Raw genomic sequence first — 25,645 nt, forward strand, 5'->3', positions numbered from 1 at the left:
GGGCTGGAGAATTGGCTCACTTGCCTTGCAAGTCTGAAGACCTGAGTTCAGACCCACAGAGCCCACAGAAAGCCATCTAAGCACCTGAAATCCATACATGATGGAGGCGGGTCTTCTATCAATCTGTTGATTGCATTGGTTAATTAATAAAGAAAACTGCTTGGCCTAATAGGTTAGAACATAGGTGGGTGGAGTAGACAGAACAGGAAGAAGGAAGTGAGGTAGATGGCTCAGACAATTGCCCTGCCTCTACAACCAGACGCGATGAAGCTCCAGCCCAAGATGGACGTATGCTAGAATCTTTCCGGTAAGACACCACTTCATGGTGCTACACAGATTATTAGAAATGGGTTAAAGCAAGATGTGAGTAAGAGGCTGAAAATAATGGGCCAGGCAGTGTTTAAATGAATACAGTTTGTGTGTTGTTATTTCAGGGCATAAGCTAGCCAGGCGGCCAGGAGCAGGGCAGCGGGAACGCGGTCCATCTGCCCCTCACTACAGACTGGCACCCAACGTGGATAACTGAATCCACAGAAAGCCTGAGAAAGCTTGGGAAAGACTAGAGTAAAGCATGTTTTCTTGATAACAGCAATTTCTCGGGTCTGAGCAAGCACTCTCATCTAAGAGAGGCTTCCTGACTCAGCTTCAGCTGCAAAACATTGCAGCTCTTTTAAGAGGTTCGGCTACGAAACACTTAAATGCTGTTGATGAAAATTAACTGCATGCTTTTCGGTTTTCAGCCGTAGCAGGAAAAAAGCTGTGTCGTTTTAAAATACCAGCTTTCTGGGCCGTTCTGCCAGGGCAAACTCTGACTCTTTCAAGCAGGCGGTCCTGACTATGGAGCTTTTGAGTATTGTTTAACACTTGCAGCTTGCTTGCTGGCAGGGACCTTGAACCGCCAAAGAGTTGTGGTACCTCTGTCACGAGGCTGGAAAGCTAGGGAATGGGCTGGATCTAGCCGCCAAAGTCACGGCTTTAGTCCTACTGATATTGTTTAGTAAAGACTCATGTAGTCAGAAAAAGAGATATACAGTAAAAGAAAAATTCAAAGTCGAAGAAAATGTCTAAGTGGTTTACACTGTGTTAAAAATATATGCAGGCTAAAGGTTAAAGTTCTTAAAAGTAAAAAAAAGGAAAAAGAAAAAAAAGGAAGTAGTTTGTTGTGGTGGTACACACCTTTAATCCCAACACTTGGGAGGCAGAGGTAGATTGACCTCTGTGACTTCAAGGTGTGGCAGCACACACCTTTAATCCCAATGCCTGGGAGGCAGAGACAGACAGATCTCTGTGAGTTCTAGGTGTGGTAGCATACGCCTTTAATCCCAGCACTTGGGTTGCAAAGGCAAGTGGATCTCTGAGAGTTCAAGGACATCCTGGTCTGGAGAGTTATTCCAGGACAAAGATAGAGAACCTGTTTCAAAAAGTAAAAGTAAAAATAAAAGAAATAGAGGTTAAAACAAAGCTGCACAAAGATGGAAAATACACAGAGAATCTTGATACTGTATACTATTATGCTCTCTTTGAATTGTTTGAATGCTGAGGAAGGAGCAACAGCTGCTAAAAGATATTTGTTTATAAATGCTGCTGAACTAATCCAAGATAGATATTTTGAAAATACCTTGACTTCAGAATTTGGATCTAAGGATATGATACTTTGGAAAAGAGATTCTTTTGTTTTTACAGAAAATAAGACACTGTGGATTGCTTTTATCCCAATATGGTATGACAGACCACGCCCTCCCGAAAGGTTGCTGTGAACACCTTCAGAAAATTACTTCACCCAACTGATGACTGAGATGAACCTGGCACACAGGTTACACCATGAAAGATCTGATTAACAGCATCCCCATTCAGCAGGAAGTGGTTTGGAGAGAAATAACTGCGCCCACATTCCCCAATATTGTTTATAAATGTTCTTTTACATCTAAAGGGGGATATGATATAGATATGAATAATTTGGATTGGTATAGATTTTGCTTTATTGATAGAGATTTAAGGTCAATTTTGTTATATGTATATGTATTTCTGATACTGATTAAGGTATTGTGATTGTGTAGTTCATTTTAAAAATGTAATATATATAGGTTATTAATGGATAATCATCGATAATATTAAAGCTTATAGTCGTGTAGTTATTTTCTAGATATATAGAGATATATTTCAGTTAGATAGGCATTCCTAATATCTTTCAAAGACTAGAGAATATTCCACTTAAATGTTTTAATAACTTAGGACTTTTCATAACAATGAGACATGTCAGCTCCTGGCAGCACCAATCTACTTTAAGAGGAAGATGGGCATTGAAGAGGATCCTTACGGAGCTTGACAGCCATTTGGGCAAGAAACTGCTCACAAGGAACCAGCAGAGAGAGGACTGTTGAACTTGCCTAAATGTGAGATGATTCTTTCGGGTTCCTGACTCATGAAAGAGTCTGCGAGACATTCTACAGGACACAGCAGATAGTGACTGAACTGTCTTTGAAATTTCCTGCTTCATGGGAAAGTCCGCTGGATACTGTGGGCCTATAGGCCAAAGATAGATGCCCCAACAATACAAAAGAACTTTGGGTGACTGTCCAGGCAGCAAGATGTCTCTATCATTTCTATCATTTCTAGAGTTTGGAAATTGCATATTTCTTATTTACTTAGGTAATACTGTGTCCTTCTGGAGTCTTTGATGGAGTTGAAGAATAATAGATAGATAGTTATAGTTGTTTTCCTTTGTTATGATAAAAGCTAAAGTAGATATAAATATTGTAACTGTAATTTTTGCATGATAACGGTTTTGTTATATGTAATTTTACTATGTTAAAGTTAAAGCCTTTCCTTTTTGTTTAAACAGAAAAAGGGGAAATGATGGAGGCGGGTCTTCTATCAATCTGTTGATTGCATTGGTTAATTAATAAAGAAAACTGCTTGGCCTAATAGGTTAGAACATAGGTGGGTGGAGTAGACAGAACAGGAAGAAGGAAGTGAGGTAGATGGCTCAGACAATTGCCCTGCCTCTACAACCAGACGCGATGAAGCTCCAGCCCAAGATGGACGTATGCTAGAATCTTTCCGGTAAGACACCACTTCATGGTGCTACACAGATTATTAGAAATGGGTTAAAGCAAGATGTGAGTAAGAGGCTGAAAATAATGGGCCAGGCAGTGTTTAAATGAATACAGTTTGTGTGTTGTTATTTCAGGGCATAAGCTAGCCAGGCGGCCAGGAGCAGGGTGGCAGGAACGCAGCCCGTCTGCTCCTCACTACACATACACTCCTGTGGGGAGACAGGAGGCAGAGGCAGAGAATCCTGGAAGCAGTGGGGCCAGATAACCTGCCACATGCAGCCGTTAAAAAGAGACCCTGACACAAGCAAATGGAAGGTAAAAACCAAAATCCAGTGAGCTCTGCATACATGCCATGTCATGGTCATCACACATGCAAATGCACAAGCACAAAAAGTTTTTCTTTAAATCTAAGAAGGAAGGTTTGGGGTGGTAACTCAGTGGTATAATATGCACATGCATGTGACCTTGGGTTAAATCCCTAGCACTCCAGAAACAGGGTAAAAGGTGGCATGGAGACATGGCTCAGAGGTTAAGAATGCTGGCTGCTCTTGCAGAGGCCCGGGGGTCAGTCCCCACATAATGGAACCCACATAGTAGCACACAGTAGCCTATAACTCCTGTTCCAGGGGATCTGATATCCTCTCCTGACAGCCATTGGGCCAGGAACACGTGTGGTTAATAGATACACATGCAAGACAAATAGTCATACAATAAAATTAAAGAAAAATGTAAGAGATATATGTTTGAACAAAGAGGGCAAGAGAGAGGGAAGCAATAACCATACAGATCAAAAAAGTCTTAATAATAACAGAAATTCTAAAAATCCTATTTAGTCAGAATCCTTGAGAAAATACTAAAGAAGCTCTCTAATTCTGTACCAGAACCAGTGAAGATCAAGAGATTTCTCTATTTTATGTTCATAGGCTTTTGAGTGTTGTGGTCACTAAATGACTGATTTACTCCATAACAATACCAAAAGCTATTTAATAAACTCTTTCTTTAAAAAAAGACATTAACTGTTACTTGATATTCCCAAGAACCCATAGTAGCTTTACAGTGACTGTTTATTACTATTATTGGTAATACTATATTATTACTAATGCATCACTATTATTGGCTTATTATCTCATTTCACACTCCCTGGCATACATTTTGTCATCCTTGAAATTAAGTGTAGATAAACAGTACATCTGTTAGTAAGACTGAAGGAGAGACACAGAGGAAAGAGAAAAATTATTTATGGAGAAGAACAATTTTTTTAAAGTTCGGGCAGCTATATTCCTATAGACTAGGTGGGTTAAACAATAGAATTTTGTTTTCACACTTCTAGTGACTGATTTATGAGATTCAGGTGCCTATGTGGCCAGACCCCCAGTAAAAGCATTCTTCCTGGTAAGACCTCACATGGCCTCCTATGGTGTGTCTATCCAGAGAATGGCTCCCTTCTTGCTTCTTCTATGACCCTATTGTTGTGCTTCATGTTCATGACCTAGTCTACATATATATACCTCCCAAAGCCTTTTCTCCTAGCATGAACCCTCTGAGGGGTTGGGCTACTAACATATGTTTTCCGGGGTCAAACAATCTGTCTATAACTGTTATGCAAATTATTCTGGTGGTTCAGCTGTTTTCTTTCTTTTTTTGATATTTATTGAGCTCTACATTTTTCTCTGCTCCCATCCCTGGCTCTCCCCGCCCTCTTTCAATCCTCCCCCAAGGTCCCCATGCTCCCAATTTACTCAGGAGATCTTGTCTTTTTATACTTTCTACTTACCATGTAGATTATATTTATGTAAGTCTCTCTTAATGTCCACATTGTTGTCTAAATTCTCTGGGATTGTGGTTTGTAGGCTGGCTTTCTTTGCTTTATATTTGAAAACCACCTATGAGTGAGTACATGTGATAATTTCTTTTTGTGTCTGGGTTTCCTCACTCAAAATAATTTTTTCTAGTTCCATCCATTTTCCTGCAAAATTCAAGCTGTCATCATTTTTTTCTACTGTGTAGTACTCCATTGTGTAAATGTACCACATTTATCTAATTCATTCTTCGATTGAGGGACATTTAGATTGTTTCCAGGTTCTGTCTATGACAAACAAAGCTGCTATGAGCATGGTTGAGCACATGTCCTTGTGGCACAATTGAGCATCCTTTGGGTATACCCAAAAGTGGTATTACTGGGTCTTGAGCAAGGTTGTTTCCTAATTTTCTGAGAAATTGCCACACTGATATCCAACATCCTTAGTCATCAGAGAAACGCAAATCAAAACAACTCTGAGATTCCATCTTACACCTGTAATAATGGCCAAGATCAAAAACACTGATGACAACTTATGCTGGAGAGATTGTGGGGAAAAGGAAACACTTCTGCATTGCTGGTGGGAATGCAAGCTGGTACAGCCCCTCCAGTCACGTATACCAAATACTCCAAAATATTTTCACCATAAATTGAGATGCAGACTTGCATAAATATGGCTAAGGAGAAACACTAGACAAAACCTTCTCTACTTAAAATACAAGCAAAGAACAAGCAGATGATGGTTGCTGACACTATTTGAAGAATGCTGCAATGCAGTGCACATGGAAGACAATTGTGGAAAATGGAGGCTCCAGGGGGTCAGGTCAAAAAGGGAACAAAGCACCTTGCATAGAGTACTCTGGATTCCCATCATGAGCTTGTTCGAATGTGGCAAGTCCTCTTACAACTCAGAAATTGTACATAGTAGATCCTAAATTTTCCATAATTACACCACAGCCATAAATTTTTCTGAAAGGCAATACTGCAGCCATCAATGGTTTTGAGCTCCACAAAGAGTTGTAATGGAATACACACTATTGCCCTGTTCCCCATGGGTACCTCTATTTACATAGCTCCCTCCCCTATGTAAGCTATTGGTGCATGGTGTCATTTTAAGACCAAATCTAACCACTCTTCATTCCAACTTTCATGTTCAAAGGCCACTTGAGTGGCTCCATCAGGGTACCACAAATTATATATACATCTTTGGTTATTAGAATGCCTTCATGCTGTGTGACCTGCTACAGATCAGGGTCTCAGAGTCATCAGTTATAGTCTGTAGAGACACCATGGATATCCAAACAGAACCAAAGCCTATGCAGCCTCCTTCATAATACCCAATTTCTTCAGGGGAAAATATTTTCCAGATTAATTCTCCCACCCTATTGGTAAGACACTGACACACCAGATGCATAAAAGAGGATGAAGAAACATGGGAATGAAAGACAAATTGATGCCACCAAGAAAACACAAAATCTTCTGTCAAGGGACACTGCAAAGGAAGCTGAGGAAATTCAAGAAAAAGAAAAGAATAATTCTAAAGGAATATACTGAGAATAAAGAGAATATATAGCATCACTACATAAAAGCATTAACACAATTCATTGCATAAATACTGAGAAGTTTATAAAATAAGTAGGTATATTTTTTTAAAGTGCTGTAGGGCTAGGGAAGTTCATGGGTAGAGTATTTGATCTACATGTATGAAGACCTGATCCCAAATGTATTTGTTGGAGTTCTCTAGAGTAACAGAACTGAAAAGAGAGAGAGAGAGAGAGAGAGAGAGAGAGAGACAGAGAGACAGAGAGAGAGAGACAGAGAGACAGAGAGACAGATGCAGATATAGACACCGATTACAGTGGCTTCATATTGTTATCCAACCTGCTCAACAACAACTGTTTACCAAAGGAAAGACCAGGAATCCAGTAGTTGTTCAGTTCACGAGGCTGGAAACCTTAGCTGATCTTCAGTATAGGCTGGAAAAAGGAAGAACTAGGCTCTAATGCCAGTGAGTCTGTATAGTATTGTGTTGAAGATTTTGAATGCTGATGGGCAAAAGACAACTGTTAGGAGATATGGGATTATGAACAGGACTGAAAATTTGAACCAATCTATATACTTTAGGACTATCTTAACTTTAAAAATGAAGTCAAAACATATTTGTCAAATGGAAATCAAAAATGCTTTGGAGTTTTATTCCCACAGGAGACAAGAAGCTTTGGATTCCTTCAGGAATAATATGGATCAGCTTTGAACAATGAGACCTCCTGAATCTTGACAGTTGGTAAATATCTATAAAAGTTATAGCTGATCTTCCCAGGACTTGGCCATTATCCCAATTTTCCACAGGGACCCCTAAATATGTCTATGCCCACACACAACAGGATGCAATTTGGAGAACACGATGCCCAAATTTCCAAGAGGAATGTAGGAGATTTTTTTGTTATTTGGTGGGTTATGGATGTTTCCTATCATTTAGGGAAATATAGGACTCTAGGATAAAAAGACAACTGTAAATCTCAGGTATTTTGCATTGTCACGAATTCTAGTACATTGATACAAATTTAAAGTTAATTTTGGCATTCCATCTGAACTGGTGAGTGAATGCGGACCCTGGGGCGACCTGCCCTGGAAGAGAGCACAGACCCCCTACACCCACTTCCCTCTGCAGGCTTGTGTCTCCCAAGCTTTCCCTAGTGTTCTCAGGTGTCCTGCTCCTGTTCTAAGGCCATCCACCCAAAGGGGTCAGACTCTGGCCTCCAGGCAGGTCTGAGGATTCCTGCGGAGGGGTGCGGGCTCCTTCACATTGTGCTGCCAGGTTCGCTGTGTGGTATTCCATCCCGCCCTGCCCCCACCTTGGCCCTTTTGTCTGGGCTGCGACCCTGGGCTGCCTGGAATCCCTGATCCTGTGCCCTGACATTCCATCTGAACTGGTGAGTGAATGCGGACCCTGGGGCGACCTGCCCTGGAAGAGAGCACAGACCCCCTACACCCACTTCCCTCTGCAGGCTTGTGTCTCCCAAGCTTTCCCTAGTGTTCTCAGGTGTCCTGCTCCTGTTCTAAGGCCATCCACCCAAAGGGGTCAGACTCTGGCCTCCAGGCAGGTCTGAGGATTCCTGCGGAGGGGTGCTGGCTCCTTCAGATTGTGCTGCCAGGTTCGCTGTGTGGTATTCCATCCCGCCCTGCCCCCACCTTGGCCCTTTTGTCTGGGCTGCGACCCTGGGCTGCCTGGAATCCCTGATCCTGTGCCCTGACATTCCATCTGAACTGGTGAGTGAATGCGGACCCTGGGGCAACCTGCCCTGGAAGAGAGCACAGACCCCCTACACCCACTTCCCTCTGCAGGCTTGTGTCTCCCAAGCTTTCCCTAGTGTTCTCAGGTGTCCTGCTCCTGTTCTAAGGCCATCCACCCAAAGGGGTCAGACTCTGGCCTCCAGGCAGGTCTGAGGATTCCTGCGGAGGGGTGCGGGCTCCTTCACATTGTGCTGCCAGGTTCGCTGTGTGGTATTCCATCCCGCCCTGCCCCCACCTTGGCCCTTTTGTCTGGGCTGCGACCCTGGGCTGCCTGGAATCCCTGATCCTGTGCCCTGACATTCCATCTGAACTGGTGAGTGAATGCGGACCCTGGGGCGACCTGCCCTGGAAGAGAGCACAGACCCCCTACACCCACTTCCCTCTGCAGGCTTGTGTCTCCCAAGCTTTCCCTAGTGTTCTCAGGTGTCCTGCTCCTGTTCTAAGGCCATCCACCCAAAGGGGTCAGACTCTGGCCTCCAGGCAGGTCTGAGGATTCCTGCGGAGGGGTGCTGGCTCCTTCACATTGTGCTGCCAGGTTCGCTGTGTGGTATTCCATCCCGCCCTGCCCCCACCTTGGCCCTTTTGTCTGGGCTGCGACCCTGGGCTGCCTGGAATCCCTGATCCTGTGCCCTGACATTCCATCTGAACTGGTGAGTGAATGCGGACCCTGGGGCGACCTGCCCTGGAAGAGAGCACAGACCCCCTACACCCACTTCCCTCTGCAGGCTTGTGTCTCCCAAGATTTCCCTAGTGTTCTCAGGTGTCCTGCTCCTGTTCTAAGGCCATCCACCCAGAGGGGTCAGACTCTGGCCTCCAGGCAGGTCTGAGGATTCCTGCAAGGGAGTGTGGGCTTCTTCAGATTGTGACGCAAGGAATAGGTCCTCCTCTGGCACTGGGGAGATCCAACCAGTTTCAGTCACAGCAAAGATTGGTCTAGGACACCAAACGCCTCCGGGCTCTTTTGAAGGAAGAGATGGGCAGGCGCCAATGCAGGAGCTCCTCCAACAACATGAAAGGCAACATGACATCACCACAAGCCAGACATCCCGAAACAACAAGAATTGAACACCCTACCCCAGAAGATATAGAAGAAACCGACCTTAAACAGTACTTTATGAAAATAATAGAGGACCTTAAACAGGAGGTAAAAAACTGCCATAAAGAAATGGAGATGACAAACAAAAAGGTAGAGGAAATAAATAAATCTCTCAAAGATACCCAAGAAAAACAAGAAAAACAAGAAAAAGCAATCAAGCAGGTAAGGGAAACAGTACAAGACCTGATAAATGAAATGGAGGTATTGAAGAAAACACAATCTGAGGGACGACTGGAAATGGAAACTCTGAGTAAACGAACAGAAACTTCAGAGACAAGTATTTCCAACCGAATACAAGAGATGGAAGAAAGAATCTCGGACTCTGAAGATACAATAGAGGACATAAACTCACAGATTAAAGAACTAAACAAATCTAACAAATTCTTAACACAAAACATTCAGGAAATCTGGGACACCATAAAAAGACCACACCTAAGAATAATTGGGGTAGAAGAAGGAGAAGAATTACAACTCAAAGGCCCAGAAAACATATTCAACAAAATTATAGAAGAAAACTTCCCCAACCTAAAGAAGGATGTTCCTATGAAGGTACAAGAAGCCTACAGAACACCAAATAGACTGGATCAAAAGAAAGCATCCCCACGCCATATAATAATCAAAACACAAAACATACAGAATAAAGAACAGATATTAAGAGCTGCAAAGGAAAAAGGTCAAGTAACATATAAAGGGAAACCTATCAGAATTACACCTGATTTCTCAATGGAAACCATGAAAGCCAGAAGAGCTTGGATAGATGTGCTACAGACACTAAGGGAACATGGATTCAAGCCTAGACTATTATACCCAGCAAAGCTTGCATTCACCATTGATGGAGAAAACAAGATATTCCAGGACAAAAACAGATTTAAACAATACGCAGCCACAAATCCAGCCTTGCAGAAAGTAATAGAAGGAAAATCACAAACCAAGGAGTCCAACAACGCCCACAATAACTCAGGCATCTAGCAACCCTTCACCAGCACAACTAGAAGAAGGGAAACACACAAACTCTACTACTAAAAATGACTGAAGTTAACAACCACTGGTCATTAATATCACTTAATATCAATGGACTCAATTCACCTATAAAAAGGCACAGGCTAAGAGACTGGATACGAAAACAGAATCCAACATTTTGCTGTTTACAAGAAACACACCTCAAACACAAAGACAGACACCTACTCAGAGTAAAGGGTTGGGAAAAGGTTTATCAAGCAAATGGCCCTAAGAAACAAGCGGGTGTGGCCATACTAATTTCCAACAAAGTTGACTTCAAACTAAAATCAATCAGAAGAGATGGAAAGGGACACTTTATACTCATAACAGGAACAATCCATCAGAATGAAGTCTCAATCCTGAATATCTATGCCCCTAATATAAAAGCTCCCACTTATGTAAAAGAAACACTTCTAGAACTCAAGGCAGCCATCAAACCACACACACTAATAGTTGGAGACTTCAACACTCCTCTCTCACCAATGGACAGGTCAATCAGACAGAAACCTAACAGAGAATTGAAAGACTTAATGGAGGTAATGAACCAAATGGACTTAACAGACATCTATAGAACATTCCACCCAAATAGGAAAGAATATACCTTCTTCTCTGCAGCTCATGGAACCTTTTCGAAAATTGACCATATACTTGGTAACAAAGCAAACTTCCACAGTTACAAAAAAATATTAGTAACCACCTGTGTCTTATCGGATCACCATGGATTAAAATTAGAATTCAACAACAATGCTACCCCCAGAAAGCCCACAAACTCATGGAAACTGAACAGTCAACTACTGACCCACACCTGGGTCAAGGAAGAAATAAAGAAAGAAATTAAAGTCTTTCTTGAATTTAATGAAAACAAAGACACAACATACTCAAACCTATGGGACACAATGAAAGCAGTGCTAAGAGGAAAGTTCATAGCACTAAGTGCCCACTTAAAGAAAACGGAGAAAGCACTCATTGGAGACCTAACAACACACCTGAAAGCTCTGGAAAAAAAAGAAGCAGACACACCTAGGAGAAGTAGAAGACTGGAAATAATCAAACTGAGGGCAGAAATCAACAAAATAGAAACACAGAAAACAATCCAAAGAATCAATGAAACAAGAAGCTGGTTCTTGGAGAAAATCAACAAGATTGACAAACCCTTAGCCAAACTAATCAAACGGCAGAGGGAGAACACGCAAATTAAAAAGATCAGAAATGAAAAGGGGGACATAACCACAGACACAGAGGAAATTCAGAGAATCATTAGATCTTACTACAAAAGCCTGTATGCCACAAAATTGGAAAATGTAAAAGAAATGGACAGTTTTTTAGATAAATACCATATACCAAAGTTAAACCAGGACCAGGTAAATGCTCTAAATCGTCCTGTTAGTCGCGAAGAATTAGAAACTGTTATCAGAAACCTCCCTACCAAAAAGAGCCCAGGACCAGATGGTTTCAATGCGGAATTCTACCAGAACTTCCAAGAAGACCTAATACCTATACTCCTTAAGGTATTTCATAATATAGAAACACAAGAGTCACTGCCAAATTCCTTCTATGAAGCTACAGTTACCCTGATACCTAAACCACACAAAGACTCAACCAAGAAAGAGAATTACAGGCCAATCTCACTCATGAACATTGACGCAAAAATTCTCAATAAAATACTGGCAAACCGAATCCAAGAACACATTAGAAAAATTATCCATTACGATCAAGTAGGCTTCATCCCAGAGATGCAGGGCTGGTTCAACATACGAAAATCTATCAATGTAATCCATCATATAAATAAACTGAAGGAAAAAAACCATATGGTCATCTCATTAGATGCTGAAAAAGCATTTGACAAAATTCAGCACCCTTTTATGATAAAGGTCTTGGAGAGATTAGGGATACAAGGGTCATTCCTAAATATAATAAAAGCTATTTACAGCAAGCCGACAGCTAACATCAAATTAAACGGAGAGAAACTCAAGGCTATCCCACTAAATTCAGGAACACGACAAGGCTGTCCACTCTCTCCTTATCTCTTCAATATAGTGCTTGAAGTTCTAGCAATAGCAATAAGACAACATAAGGGAATCAAGGGGATTCAATTTGGAAAGGAAGAAGTTAAACTTTCATTATTTGCAGATGATATGATAGTATACATAAGCGACCCCAAAAACTCCACCAAAGAACTCCTACAGCTGATAAACTCCTTCAGTAACGTGGCAGGTTACAAGATCAACTCCAAAAAATCAGTCGCCCTCCTATACACAAAGGATAAGGAAGCAGAGAGGGAAATCAGAGAAGTATCACCTTTCACAATAGCCACAAATAGCATAAGATATCTGGGAGTATCTCTAACCAAGGAAGTGAAGGATTTATTTGACAGGAACTTTAAGTCTTTGAAGAAAGAAATTGAAGAGGATACCAGAAAATGGAAGGATCTCCCCTGCTCATGGATTGGGAGGATCAACATAGTAAAAATGGCAATTCTACCAAAAGCAATCTATAGATTCAATGCAATCCCAATCAAGGTCCCATTAAAATTCTTCACAGAGATTGAGAGGACAATAATCAACTTTATATGGAAAAACAAGAAACCCAGGATAGCCAAAAAAATCTTATACAATAAAGGTTCTTCTGGAGGCATTACCATCCCTGACTTCAAACTCTATTACAAAGCTACAGTATTGAAAACGGCTTGGTATTGGCATAAAAACAGAGAGGTTGACCAATGGAATCGTATAGAAGACCCGGATCTTAAACCACAAACCTATGAACACCTGATTTTTGATAAAGGAGCCAAAAGTACACAATGGAAGAAAGAGGGCATCTTCAACAAATGGTGCTGGCATAACTGGATGTCAACCTGTAGAAGAATGAAAGTAGATCCATATCTATCACCATGCACAAAACTCAAGTCCAAATGGATTAAAGACCTCAATATTAATTTGAACACATTGAGCTTGATAGAGGAGAAAGTGGGAAGTACTCTACAACAAATGGGCACAGGGAACCGTTTCCTACGCATAACCCCAGCTGCACAGACTTTAAGGGCAACATTGAATAAATGGGACCTCCTGAAGTTGAGCAGCTTCTGTAAAGCAAAGGACATTGTCACTAAGACACAAAGGCAGCCTACTGACTGGGAAAAGATCTTCACCAACCCTGCAACTGACAAAGGTCTGATCTCTAAAATATATAAGGAACTCAAGAGACTAGACGGTAAAATGCCAATTAACCCAATTAAAAAATGGGGCACTGAACTGAACAGAGAATTCTCAACAGAAGAAGTTCGAATGGCCAAAAGACACTTAAGGTCATGCTCAACCTCCCTAGCTATCAGGGAAATGCAAATCAAAACAACTTTGAGATATCATCTTACACCTGTCAGATTGGCTAAAATCCAAAACACCAATAATAACCTTTGCTGGAGAGGTTGTGGGGTAAGGGGTACACTCATCCATTGCTGGTGGGAATGCAAACTTGTGCAACCACTTTGGAAAGCAGTGTGGCGGTTTCTCAGGAAATTCGGGATCAACCTACCCCAGGACCCAGCAATTCCACTATTGGGAATCTACCCAAGAGATGCCCAATCATACAACAAAAGCATATGCTCATCTATGTTCATAGCAGCATTATTTGTAATAGCCAGATCCTGGAAACAACCTAGATGCCCTTCAGTGGAAGAATGGATGAAGAAACTGTGGAATATATACATGCTAGAATACTACTCAGCGGTAAAAAACAATGACCTCTTGAATTTTGTATGCAAATGGATGGAAATAGAAAACACTATTCTGAGTGAGGTAACCCAGACCCATAAAGATGAACATGGGATGTACTCACTCATATTTGGTTTCTAGCCATATTTAAAGGACATCGAGCCTATAAATTTGGGATCCTTGAGAAGATAATAAGAAGGTGAACTCCCAAAAAAAGATATAGTAATCCTCCTGGATATTGGAAGTAGACACGATCGCCAGGCAAAATTGGGAACTTGAGGGTTGGGCAAGACTGGGCCAAGGGAAGATGGGGAGAGAAAAGTGTGAAGGGGAGAACGGGGGAGCTCGGAGGAATGGGGTGCTTGGGATATAGGAAGGGTGGATATGGGAGCAGGGAAGCATATATCTTAATTTAAGGAGCTACCTGAGGGTTGTCAAGAGACTTGACCCTAGAGGGGTTCCCAGGTTTCCAGGGAGATGCCCCCAGTTAGTTCCTTGGGCAGCTGAGGAGAGGGAGCCTGAAAAGGCCAGTTCTTATAGCCATACTGATGAATTTTTTGCATATCACCATAGAACCTCCACCTGACGATAGATGAAGAAAATGACAGAGCCCCACATTGGAGCACCGGACTGAGCTCCCAAGGTCCTGATGAGGAGCAGGAGAGAGAACATGAGAAAGAAAGTCAGGACCGTGAGGGAACCTCCAGCTGGCGACAGATGGGGAAGGTGACTGAGCCCCACATTGGAGCACTGGACTGAGCGCCCAAGGTCCTGATGAGGAGCAGAAGGAGCGAGAACTTGAGGGAGAAAGTCAGGAACGAGAGGGGTGCGTTCACTCATGGAGACGGTGGGACAGAACTAATGGGAGATCACCAAGTCCAGTTGGAATGGGACTGATGGATCATGCGACCAAACCCGTCTCTCTGAATGTGGCCAACAGCGGGGGGCTGACTGAGAAGCAAAGGACAATGGCTCTGGGCTCTGATTCTTCTGCATGGACGGGCTCTGTGGGAGCCTTCTCAGCTTGATCGATCACCTTCCTGAACCTGGGGGGAGTTGGGAGGACATTGGTCTTAGCATAGACTGGGGAACCCTGATGGCTCCTTGGCCTTGAAAAGGAGGGAGGGGAAGTATGGGTGGAGGGGAGGGGAGGGAAGGGGGAGAAGGAGGGGAGGGAAGGGGGAGGAGGAGGGGAGGGAGGGGGGAGGAGGAGGGAAGGAGATGGAAATTTTTAAATATAAAAAAAAATAAACCATGAAAAAAAAAAAAAAAAAAAAAAAATAAGAAAAAAAAAAAATAAAGTTAATTTTGTAACACTGTATATATGATTCTCCTCTTTTGGGGGATACTGTGTTTATGCAATTCATTTAAAGATGCAATGTATAAGAACATGTTGAAAAACAGATCATGGTAGTGAATGGACTGTGGTGAGGAGGAAGGATGGGCACGTGGGTGAGAAAGGGAAAGACAGAAGAGACAGTGAGGGATCTACATGGAGCAGGGAGGCTCACTCAATATTCTCCTGTATGACTTCCACTTTTTCCCACATTCCTTGTGGGCACCGTTTATGAATAGCAAGCAGCTAGAGTAGTTTCTGTTCCACATTCCCAGCAATGACTGGAAATGCAACTCTCCTTGCTATTTTTAACTAAGCGTTCATTGGGAGTCCTGCATTCCTTCCCCTGTCAAAACAGTTCTCAGTTTTCACTGAACACTGTGAGCAGACAGGCCTCCAGGGCCTGACCCAGCCTGAAGGAAAAAAAATAACAACAAAACACACCGAAATTACAACGTTGGAAATGAACTCTGGTGGCTCCAACTATGAAATTGACCATAGCAGGTGTCTTTATTGGTGTTGGTTGTCCCCTGTCACCAGATGCTACTCAATGTTCACCTAGATGAATTGCTTAGGATGAACTGTTCCTAAAAGTTCCTAAAAGAAGCTGCTTTAGGTGAATGGTATATTATTTCTCAAGGAAATTCAAAGAAATTGAAATTGGTTGGTCTGGGCATTTTACACCCTCTCAAGTTCCATCCACAAGGGCTGATTAATGTACACACAATGTCCATAAGATGCAGACTTGCTCAAAAAATCAATAAAGAGGTTCTGAGATAGCTGTGCACAGGCATGCACACACGTGCACACACAAACACACACACACACACACACACACACACACAGGATTCACAGCTCTGATTCCAACAGTCAAGAGGCTGAGGCAGGAGAATCACCAGGACCACAAAGTCAGTCTGGACTACATAATCCTACAGAGACTCCAGATCCACATGGTATACAAAGGAAAACACTGTGTCAGAAATATTTTTAAAAGACACCATCTCTTGAGTGATTAGGCATCTTACAGAATGAAAAACACTTTAACCAGCTTTGTACTGGACAAGGGATTAGAAAGTATAATCTGTAAATAAATATAAAACATCAAAAATAAACAACCCTATACAATGTGGAGCATAAACTAAACAGAATGTTCTCAGAAGATGACTTGCAAATGCCAAGAAATATATTTTTAGTTTTCAACATTCGTGTCCACCAGGGAAACACACGTTAAAACAACTTTGAGATTTGATGTCACCCCAGTCAGAGTGCCTAGAAACAAAAGCACAAATGGCAACAAATGCTGTTGTGGAGTTGGGAAGTAGAACTCTCAGTCCCCGCTGGTGGGAGGGCACACTGGGAAGTGACTAAGGTAATGTGTGGAAGCTCCACGAAAAGGGAACATAGATTTAACTACATGATCCAGCTGTACTACACATGGTGATATTCCCAAATGACTTCCTCTCCTAATGTTGAGCTATTGCTTATCCATCGCTCATGCTCTACTCACAATACCCAAGAAATGGGGACAACCTAGATGCCCATCAACTGATGGACGGATGAGGAAAATGAGCAACTTTACAGAATGGAACGTTACTCATCTGTTAACAAAATAAAAACTATGAAATTCGTGAAAAAATGGAGGGAGATGGAAAAAAACACATTCTGAGTAAGGTAACAGAGGCCCACAGAGACAGCATCATTTAAACCCCCTCGTGTGTAGATCTTAGCTTCCACCCTTCAGATATGTATATTCCATTGGGAATACCCACGGTGGTTTTGAAATTACTGTGGTGCCACAGAGCTATACTTATAAGAGAGGGAAGATAGGATTTAGATGAGAATTATGGACAAAGAAAGGTTAAATTGAACTGGGATGTGAGAATACGGGAGAGGGGTGAAAGTAGGAGGGATAAATAACACTAAACAGTTTTCAAAGTTGTCGTATGTAAACTACTAATGTGGGGACTTCCTAAATATATGTACACACACATAAAAATGAAGATGGAATTACCCTCTACTGGGGCAACAATGACCCTGATATACACCACAGGGTAACAAATAAAAAGCCCAAACCCAGGAATTACTTAGAATTTTTTGGACTTTTTGGCCAGTGGTGACCCCAAGCCTTAGAGGCCATGGTCAGTACTCTTGGTTACCTTACAGAAGTTGATGCTAAGATCCCATTCATGAAAACACCATGTTTGTCAGTTATAGAATATGGAGAAATCAAGCTGAAGCTGAGCCAGAAGCTCTATGCCTACTGGTTATTTTGCATAGTGGTTTAGCCACACTAGCAGAGGAGAAAATAAAACATACTCATATCCAGGTGTGAAATCTGTGAGCTACAATACTGACTGGCCATATAAGATACAACCACCAATAAAATAGTGACAATAATGTTGTGGTAGTAACCAATTCCTCTTTGATTGAATTTAATATTATTCCACAGGATAATAACCGTACTTTGAACCATATCTGGACAATAACCTAAGGCTATGCTGGTCTACACCCTGGTGAGAACCTACTTGTGTTACTTTACTAAAGGACATAACATTAAACCAGCTCCTGATGATTTTCCATAATACTCACAGGTTAAGAGAGTTAATTAACCCTTATCATGGAAGCTCTCATTTGCAGTAGATGATAAACAATACAGATATCCCCAGCGGCCCAGCATGCATAGAATAAGATATCGGTAAATGTCCAGACATAAATAGAATATACTTAATTCTGCTTCCAATGGCACAGGAATGGTTGTTGATGAAAGGGGGAAATACTGTAAGAGCCACAATCGGTGGATGACTTCAAGGAAACTGTATCTTCCGTACTCTGCAGAGCAGCCGTGTACTAACTGGCCGTGGTTGTGACATCATGTGTAAGACCTGTCAAGCCCAAGCCAGACTTAATCCCTAGATTGGGAGGGGAGTGGATTATGACAAGAATTATAGAATGTGAATATAAACGTGTGAAGAAGAATCTAAACTTGTGAAGAAATGAGGCTACAGTCATAGGGGGCCAAGTGGCTTGTGTCTTGGGTGAGCCTAAAATTGGCATCTGCACAGGACCTCAGACGATGTGTTGTGTGACTTTAGCTCGAGTTGCATTTGTGGAGTCAGGGATCACAAATCCTATCTTTCAAGGGTAGCCGTCCAGCCTAACTAGTAAGCTGCTTCTCTGTTTTCACTTTCTCTTTCCAAGCACTGCTCCATGTTGTTATTTTAGAACTGTCAGGCTTTTTGTGCCAAGAAGTGAATGTTGATAGAGTGAGGACAGCTGCTGGAGATACTTCACTTTCCTCTTCCTGTAAATGCAGGTGATTCTGAAAAGCAACTAGATCCATGCTCCTTCGTGATTGTCCAAATCACTCTGAGAGGGAGGGCAGAACCTAGAAGTTGATATAAGTCCTGCATAGGAAAGTAGGGGTGGGTTTTATATAAAGAACCTGGAGCACACTGGACGGTGGTGCCTGCAGCTGAACTAGAGTGAGCACACGCACTGGACTCAGGATTTTCTGGTAAGGGGATAGGAGCATTTGGATCTAACTTCTAACCCTCACCATCTCTCTTCTCTAAAGAGATGAGATGGAAAAAAGACATTTAGGAACATATTCTGGGAGGGAGGATCCTCTGGTAGACAGCTGGGATGCTTTGGTGGGAGATGGGCAGGACTACACACAAAGTGAAAGGATGGTGAATGATACAGACAGGTTCCATACTTCAAGCTGAGGTGGACCTAAAGGAAATGATCTGGACCTAGGTTTTGATGTTCCTTATTCTTCTCTCTAACATAGCTAGAATTGGATGTTTCAAGTGATGGACTATCTCTGCAATGGGCCTGAGGTTGTTGTATCTCCATCTCATCTTGCTTCCTAATTAAGGGTCAACTATTTAATTGCTTACATCCCAAGGCCTCTGGCCTGTCGAGAAGAGGTCTCTCTGCATGCTGTTTCTGCTGTAGCTGTGTCAGGGTGAGGTGACAGCTGTCATTTAGGCAGGTTTCCTTTTGTAATGCTTGCTGTGTCATAGCAATCTTGTTCCTTGTGTTTAATTAACTATGTTTAGCTTCTCTGGTTTCCCTTTGAGGACATTGTCTTTACCCACCCTTTCCTGACTTGTGTTTGCAGTCAGTTTGAACAAAGTTCTAGAGCTCTGGTTTCTTTTTTAAAAATATTTATTTATTTATTATGTATACAATATTCTGTCTGTGTATATGACCGCAGGCCAGAAGAGGGCACCAGACCCCATTACAAATGGTTGTGAGCCACCATGTGGTTGACAGGGAATTGAACTCAGGACCTTTGGAAGAGTAGGGAATGCTCTTAACCTCTGAGCCATCTCTCCAGCCCCAAGCTCTGGTTTCTTGAACAGCAGCCCCAACTCTTCCTTAAGATTAGTCAGGGATTGCCTGTGCAAGTTTGTACGTGCTTGTGCAGGGCTAAGGACGCAGTATGAGTCTAAGGAAATCTCTGTTTTGTATTAGTGCAGTTTTGTGGTCTCCCCAGACTCTTAGCACTCACTGTTTATGAATGTACTAAATACTTGAACATCCCCTTGACTGCTTCGAACTACCCAACAGACACAAATGTCCACAAGAAACATCAAATGTTTTCCTCATATTCCTCATTCATTTCCTGATGATTAACCATACACCTGTGTGTTGGTGATAAAGAAGTGAGGAGGGGAATAAAAGCACATTCTGCTGCCTGAGGTTCATTGTATTGTGAGAGAGTAACAGCACATAAACCTAGACATCATGTGTAGCAAGTGCTGTGGAGAGGCAGAAGCATAATGAAAGGAAGGCCGATGATGGCGGCAGGTACATGTTTACATCCCAATGTGAATATAAATCACAATTCTGCCTAATTGGAGCAGAACCAAGAGAAAGGTAATACAGTTAATAACCATGTTATTCTCCAGTTAACAACTGGGGAAGAGCAACATGGCAAGGTAGCAGTCACTAAGTACAAAGTCCTGAGAGTAGAAGACAGCCAGAGACAACAGGGTGACTGGGATTCAGACAGTAGTGGCCCCAGAAGGGTAACAATAAATTTCAGAGGTATGTTGTATGTAGCTCGTATGCTGTATACCTTAATGAACTTTCCCTGAGGGAAATGGGGATGCTTGTAGTCCCTTTTAGAATTGACTTAATATGACATGATTTCAGTGCCAATAGGAAAACTTGGGCTTTTTGATCATCCATGTTGTTGCAATGACAGGAAATATAGTAATGTGGATGACATAATCAAAGCTGAATTTGAGGTCATGAAGCAGATAATGTAGGAGGAATGATCAATTGTGATTGGATTTGAAAATAGAGATTAAGTCTGAGAACTGATTTGATATGGGTGAGACAGAGAGAGGAGGCTCCAGGGCGACAGTGGGGATTTGCTGCCTCCTTAACTGTTGGTGAGGCCCATTGTGCTGCCATGGGAGGTCTTGTAGGCAGGTTTGTGAAGAATAAATGGCATAAATATGAGATCGGAGTTGATCTGATTAATTTAAATGCCCAATAATCCAATTCAGGTCTGGTGTAGGAGGTCCTTCTGTTTATGTTTGTTTTCATTGGTTAATGAATAAAGAAACTGCCTTGGCCTAGTTGGTAGGGCAGAATTTAGGTAGGCAAGGAAGAAAGAACTGAATGCTGGGAGGAAGAGAGGCACAGTAGGGAAGAGACGCTAATGAGCCACCACCAGAGTCAGACATGCTGAATCTTTGCCGGTAAGCCACTACCACGTGGTAATTATATAGATTAATAAAAATGGTTAAATCAAGATGTGAGAGTTAGCTAATAAGAGGCTAGAGCTAATGGGCCAAGCAGTGATTTAATTAATACAATTTCTGTGTGGTTATTTCAGGGCTAAGCTAGCCAGGTGACTGGGAGAAATAAGCAGCTACTTCCCTTGTAACACAGGTCCTTAGACCTGGTAGCAAGTGTAATTTACCTGCTGAGCCATCTTTCTGGATTTGATATTTATTCTTTCATGACATGGACTCAAGTAGCACAGCGTAGCCTCTAACTCACTATGTATCTAGGATGACCTGGAAGTGCTGACCCTCTTACCTCAACTCCCTGAGTAACAAAATTACAGGGATACACACGCACCTACATTTGATGAAGTGCTGGAATTGAAACGAAGGCCCTTATTCAGGCTGGGAAAGCTCTCCATCAGCTGGCCTACATCTCCAGGGCTTTCCATAAAATAAAAGGTTTAGAAGAAAACAGTGACTCTAGATGATGACTTGAGAACACTGAAACAATGCATGGAAGAAATGGATTTTAACATGGACATTAAGGGTAAAGAAGTTCTATATTATTTCAAGTTTATATTCCTCATGAAGTGAGTTCCAAGAAATGAAAAAGACAGAAGGAATGTAAATCTAGGCAGATTAAGAATTATTTCAACCAAGTACAATAGTTTGACTTACTAACATCTTTTGAAAATAAAAATAAGACAGAGAAATATTTATGAGATCTTTAGAGACATTTATCATAAATTAAACACTGATGTCAATTAACATTCATTACTACTTAGTTTTGAATTTGAGAAACTAGATGTTTGTAGTTCTAAAAATTTGAGGCACACACTGAGGGAAGTGTGCACAGATGGAGAAAAATCCTGGATTTCATATAGAATACTCAAGTCATGGTAGAAGAAACACAATTGTTAGTGCTCTGGCAGTTTTTTTAACAATGACTAAAGGACACATAAATATTTTTATATTATTTTCCTGTACTTAAGTTTTAATGTTTCCATAACTAAGGGTTTAATTGAGAGCAAGTGGAAATCTCCATTCTACACTCAGATTGCTTCCATAACATCAAAGGGTTTAAAAGAAAACAGTGACTCTAAATAATGACTTGAGGACTCTGAAATATTGTACTGAGAAAATTGATGTTAACGTGGACTTTAAGGGTTAAAAAGGTTTATATTATTGCAAAATGATCCCCAAATCATGAAAAAGACAGAAGAAAAGTAAATCTAGGCAAATTAAAAATTATTTCAACCAAATACAATAGCTGGATTTTTGACATCTTTTGACCATAAAAATAAAACAGAGATTTATGTGATTGTTAGAGATTTGGCACGGATTAAACACTGGTGTCAATGATTCTTCATTTTTAATTGTTTTTCAGTTTGAGAAAGCAGCCACAGGTTGATTAAGTTGTTAGTCATGTGAAGGCACACACTGAAGAAAGTGTGCACAGTTGGAGAAGACATCTTGGGTTTCATACAGAATACTCCAGTCAGGGTAGATGAAACACAGTTGTTTGTGTTTTGATAATCATTAATCCTGGATAAAGGAATTATGTATATTTTTATATTATTTCCCCTACTTTACTTAAATTTTATTTTTCCATAATTAAGGGATTAGTTAAGAGCTAGTAGATGTCTGTTCTGGCTTGCGTTTTATTGCTGTGATGAACAGAATGATGGAAAGCATTTGGGGGAGAAAAGAGGTTGTGTTTTGGTTTATTTGTTTTTGACTTATACTTTCTGGTCACAGTCCATCACTGAGGGTCGTCTGAGCAGAAACTCAGACAGGAGCAGAGGCAGGAACAATGGGAGAATGCTGTCTCCTGGATCATTTGCTTTATCTTACAACTCAGGGATGGCACCTCCCCTTGTGGCTGGGACTTCAAACATCAGTCTCAGTCAAGAAAATGTCCAATAGACCTGCTGTTCCCAGTCCAATCTGATGGGGGCAATTCTTCAAATGAGGTCTTCTCCAACAAAAGGACTCCAGTTTGCATCTTGTTGTCAAAAATTGGCCAGCACAACATAATATGGAATTAGTCACTATCAGAACATAACTAAGGCTACAGCATAGAGAACACAGTACTAAGCATGAAGGTATCTTCAGGTTATTGTAACTTACTCTCCCTTCCTCCTTTCAGGGCCCTTTTCCAACCAAGTCATGGGTCAGGCAATCTCTGATGCATCTAAGAAGGAAGACAATGGAGATTTGGTTTCCAGCTTCATCACAAATTTTAAGAATATCAAGGCAGAAAACCAAATCATTTCTCTGGAAACCACCCACTTGATTGAGCTACATCTGAAACAAGGAAATATTCAGGGGGCAAACTCTATAATCAGAGATGTATTAAAAAACATTGATAACGTCCCCATAAACATTGCTGTGACCGGAGAGTCTGGAGCAGGGAAGTCCAGCTTCATCAATGCCCTGAGGGAGGTGGGGCATGATGAGGGAGATGCAGCTGAAGTTGGGGTGGTAGAGACAACTATGAAGATAACTTCATACAAACACCCAAAAATTAAAAATTTGAATATATGGGATCTTCCTGGTGTTGGAACTCTGAAATTTCCACCCAAAGATTATCTGAAGAAAGTAGAATTCCAAAAGTATGACTTCTTCATTATTGCTTCTGCCACACGTTTTACAAAACATGAAATAGATCTTGCCAAAGTAATCACATTAATGAACAAGAATTACTACTTTGTGAGAACCAAGGTGGACTTTGATATAGATAATGAAAAGAAATGCAAACCACGTACTTTTGACCGAGAAAAGATCCTGCAGCGAATCCGAAACTCCTATCTGGATACCTTTCGTGAGAATAAAATTGATGAGCCACAGATTTTCTTAATCTCTAATCACAATTTATCTGACTATGATTTTCCAAGCCTAGTGGACATCCTGATAAAGGATCTTCCTGCTCAAAAGCGCCACAATTTTATGCTTTCTTTGCCCAATATTACAGAGGCAGCCATTCAAACAAAGTACAGCACTTCAAAGCAGCTTCTCTGGTTGGAAGCCATCAAGGAAGGTGTTTTGACTGCTTTTCCTGTACTGAAGAGCATCAACAACAGTGAGGTAGAGAAGCTAGAAGCGAGTTTAAACCACTACCGAATCCTCTTTGGAGTGGATGACAAATCCCTAGAATTAATTGCTAAGGATTGCCAAGTGCCTGTCGAAAAACTGAAAGAAAAACTTAAATCTCATTCTTTGTTGACAAATAAGGAAAATGAAACATTAGGAGAAAAGCTTTTCAATTGTTTGGAAAATTTTCTCTCAGTTAGTGATGGGCTCCTTGCTACAGGTCTTTACTTTGGGAAAATCTTTTACTTTCAATTTCTTTTCCTTGACGCAGTGACTGAAGATGCCAAAGTTCTCCTTAGAGAGGCATATTCAAAAGAATAGCTCAAATTCAACTCACCCACAGCTACTGTTCATGACAACATCAAATGATTAATACCAGGGAGGCATTAGAATAAATTACCCCCTCCGACATCTTTTCTAGCCAATCCACTACCACATGGCAAAACATAAGGATAAGGGTCATGTGCGTTAATATGTCAGAACCTGACAACGCCCAATCTGTCTTCAAGTCTCTGTGTTCACCTACACCTTCTTTCAAGTCTTTCAACTACACACACTAACTTGAACACACACATACAGAAAGAGAAGGGGGAGAGAGGGGGAGGGAGGATGAGCTCTGTGTCACTTCTGTACTTCCTTACAATGATTTTCTGTTGCAACATTAACCTCTCTGGAACCTGTGCACAAACATTTCTTACTTTTCAGGCACCTTGCTCTGTTGTTCTCATTGTGTGTCACAACACATGCACACACACACACACACACAAACACACACACAGACACACGCATGCAAACACTCATGCATATTCACCTAAAAGTTACTTCTATCCTCATTAAGTCTGAGTTAAAAGAGTGACTAGCCATGGCTTGTAGATTCTATCAACAGGAAGACCTTAAGACCAAAGTCAATAGAAACCATAGCCACCAAGAACAAGTTTCTTAATAATCTATCAATTCCTAAAACTCCTCATCAGAATCCTTCTAGAGTCAGTAAAGAACATCTATAATTCTATGCCAGAACCAGCGAGAACCCTGAGTTCCCTCTCTCTGTCATTTCTTACCTTGGCAATGATGGTGAAGAACTACTTTGATTCGTAAGTGATGCTATAAAATAATACATAATAAATTGCTGATTACAAAGAGTGTCTGCTGTTGGTATTTGACATTCCCAGTATACCCATGATACACTCATGTCGGTTGCTGGCAGTGTTACTTTTGTTTGCTGATAATCCTGTCCCCTGGCCTAACACATTGTTTTCCTCAAAATAAAATGTGATAATCAGAAACTGAGTTAAACATCTGGAAGAGACACAAAAGAAGGCACTGATTTGACAGTTCAGGCTGCAATAATATCCTGTAGACTTAGCTCTCGTACTGCTGTGCACTAGGCATCTAAGATCCAGGTGCCACCAGTCAGGTCCTTGAGATCACCCACCCTCTTGTCCACACAGGACTTACCTTACTGCGTGAGTCGCTTGTTCTTGGTCTTTCTGTGAAAGCATCTTTCCTGTCGTTG

General features: G+C 41.5%; 1 protein-coding gene across 4 annotated transcripts; it reads left to right on the top strand.

Annotated features, from left to right (window-relative positions):
- The first annotated feature begins 3,256 nt into the window (after positions 1 to 3,256).
- Positions 3,257 to 25,269, top strand: LOC119814649 (interferon-inducible GTPase 1-like). 4 transcript variants are annotated; one of them, XM_038330574.1, is made up of 3 exons: positions 3,258 to 3,371; positions 7,060 to 7,138; positions 23,186 to 25,269. In XM_038330574.1, the coding sequence occupies exon 3, from the start codon at positions 23,206 to 23,208 to the stop codon at positions 24,448 to 24,450; it is 1,245 nt and encodes a 414-aa protein (XP_038186502.1). In that variant the 5' UTR covers positions 3,258 to 3,371; positions 7,060 to 7,138; positions 23,186 to 23,205; the 3' UTR covers positions 24,451 to 25,269. The 4 variants fall into 4 exon arrangements, with proteins under 4 accessions (XP_038186500.1, XP_038186502.1, XP_038186503.1 ...); XM_038330575.1 differs by lacking the exon at positions 3,258 to 3,371 and adding an exon at positions 17,739 to 17,802 and having other exon boundaries at positions 5,400 to 7,138; XM_038330572.1 differs by lacking the exon at positions 7,060 to 7,138 and having other exon boundaries at positions 3,257 to 3,371.
- Positions 25,270 to 25,645: the final 376 nt, after the last annotated feature.

Source organism: Arvicola amphibius, chromosome 5, assembly GCF_903992535.2.
Source record: "Arvicola amphibius chromosome 5, mArvAmp1.2, whole genome shotgun sequence".
NCBI lineage: Eukaryota > Metazoa > Chordata > Mammalia > Rodentia > Cricetidae > Arvicola > Arvicola amphibius.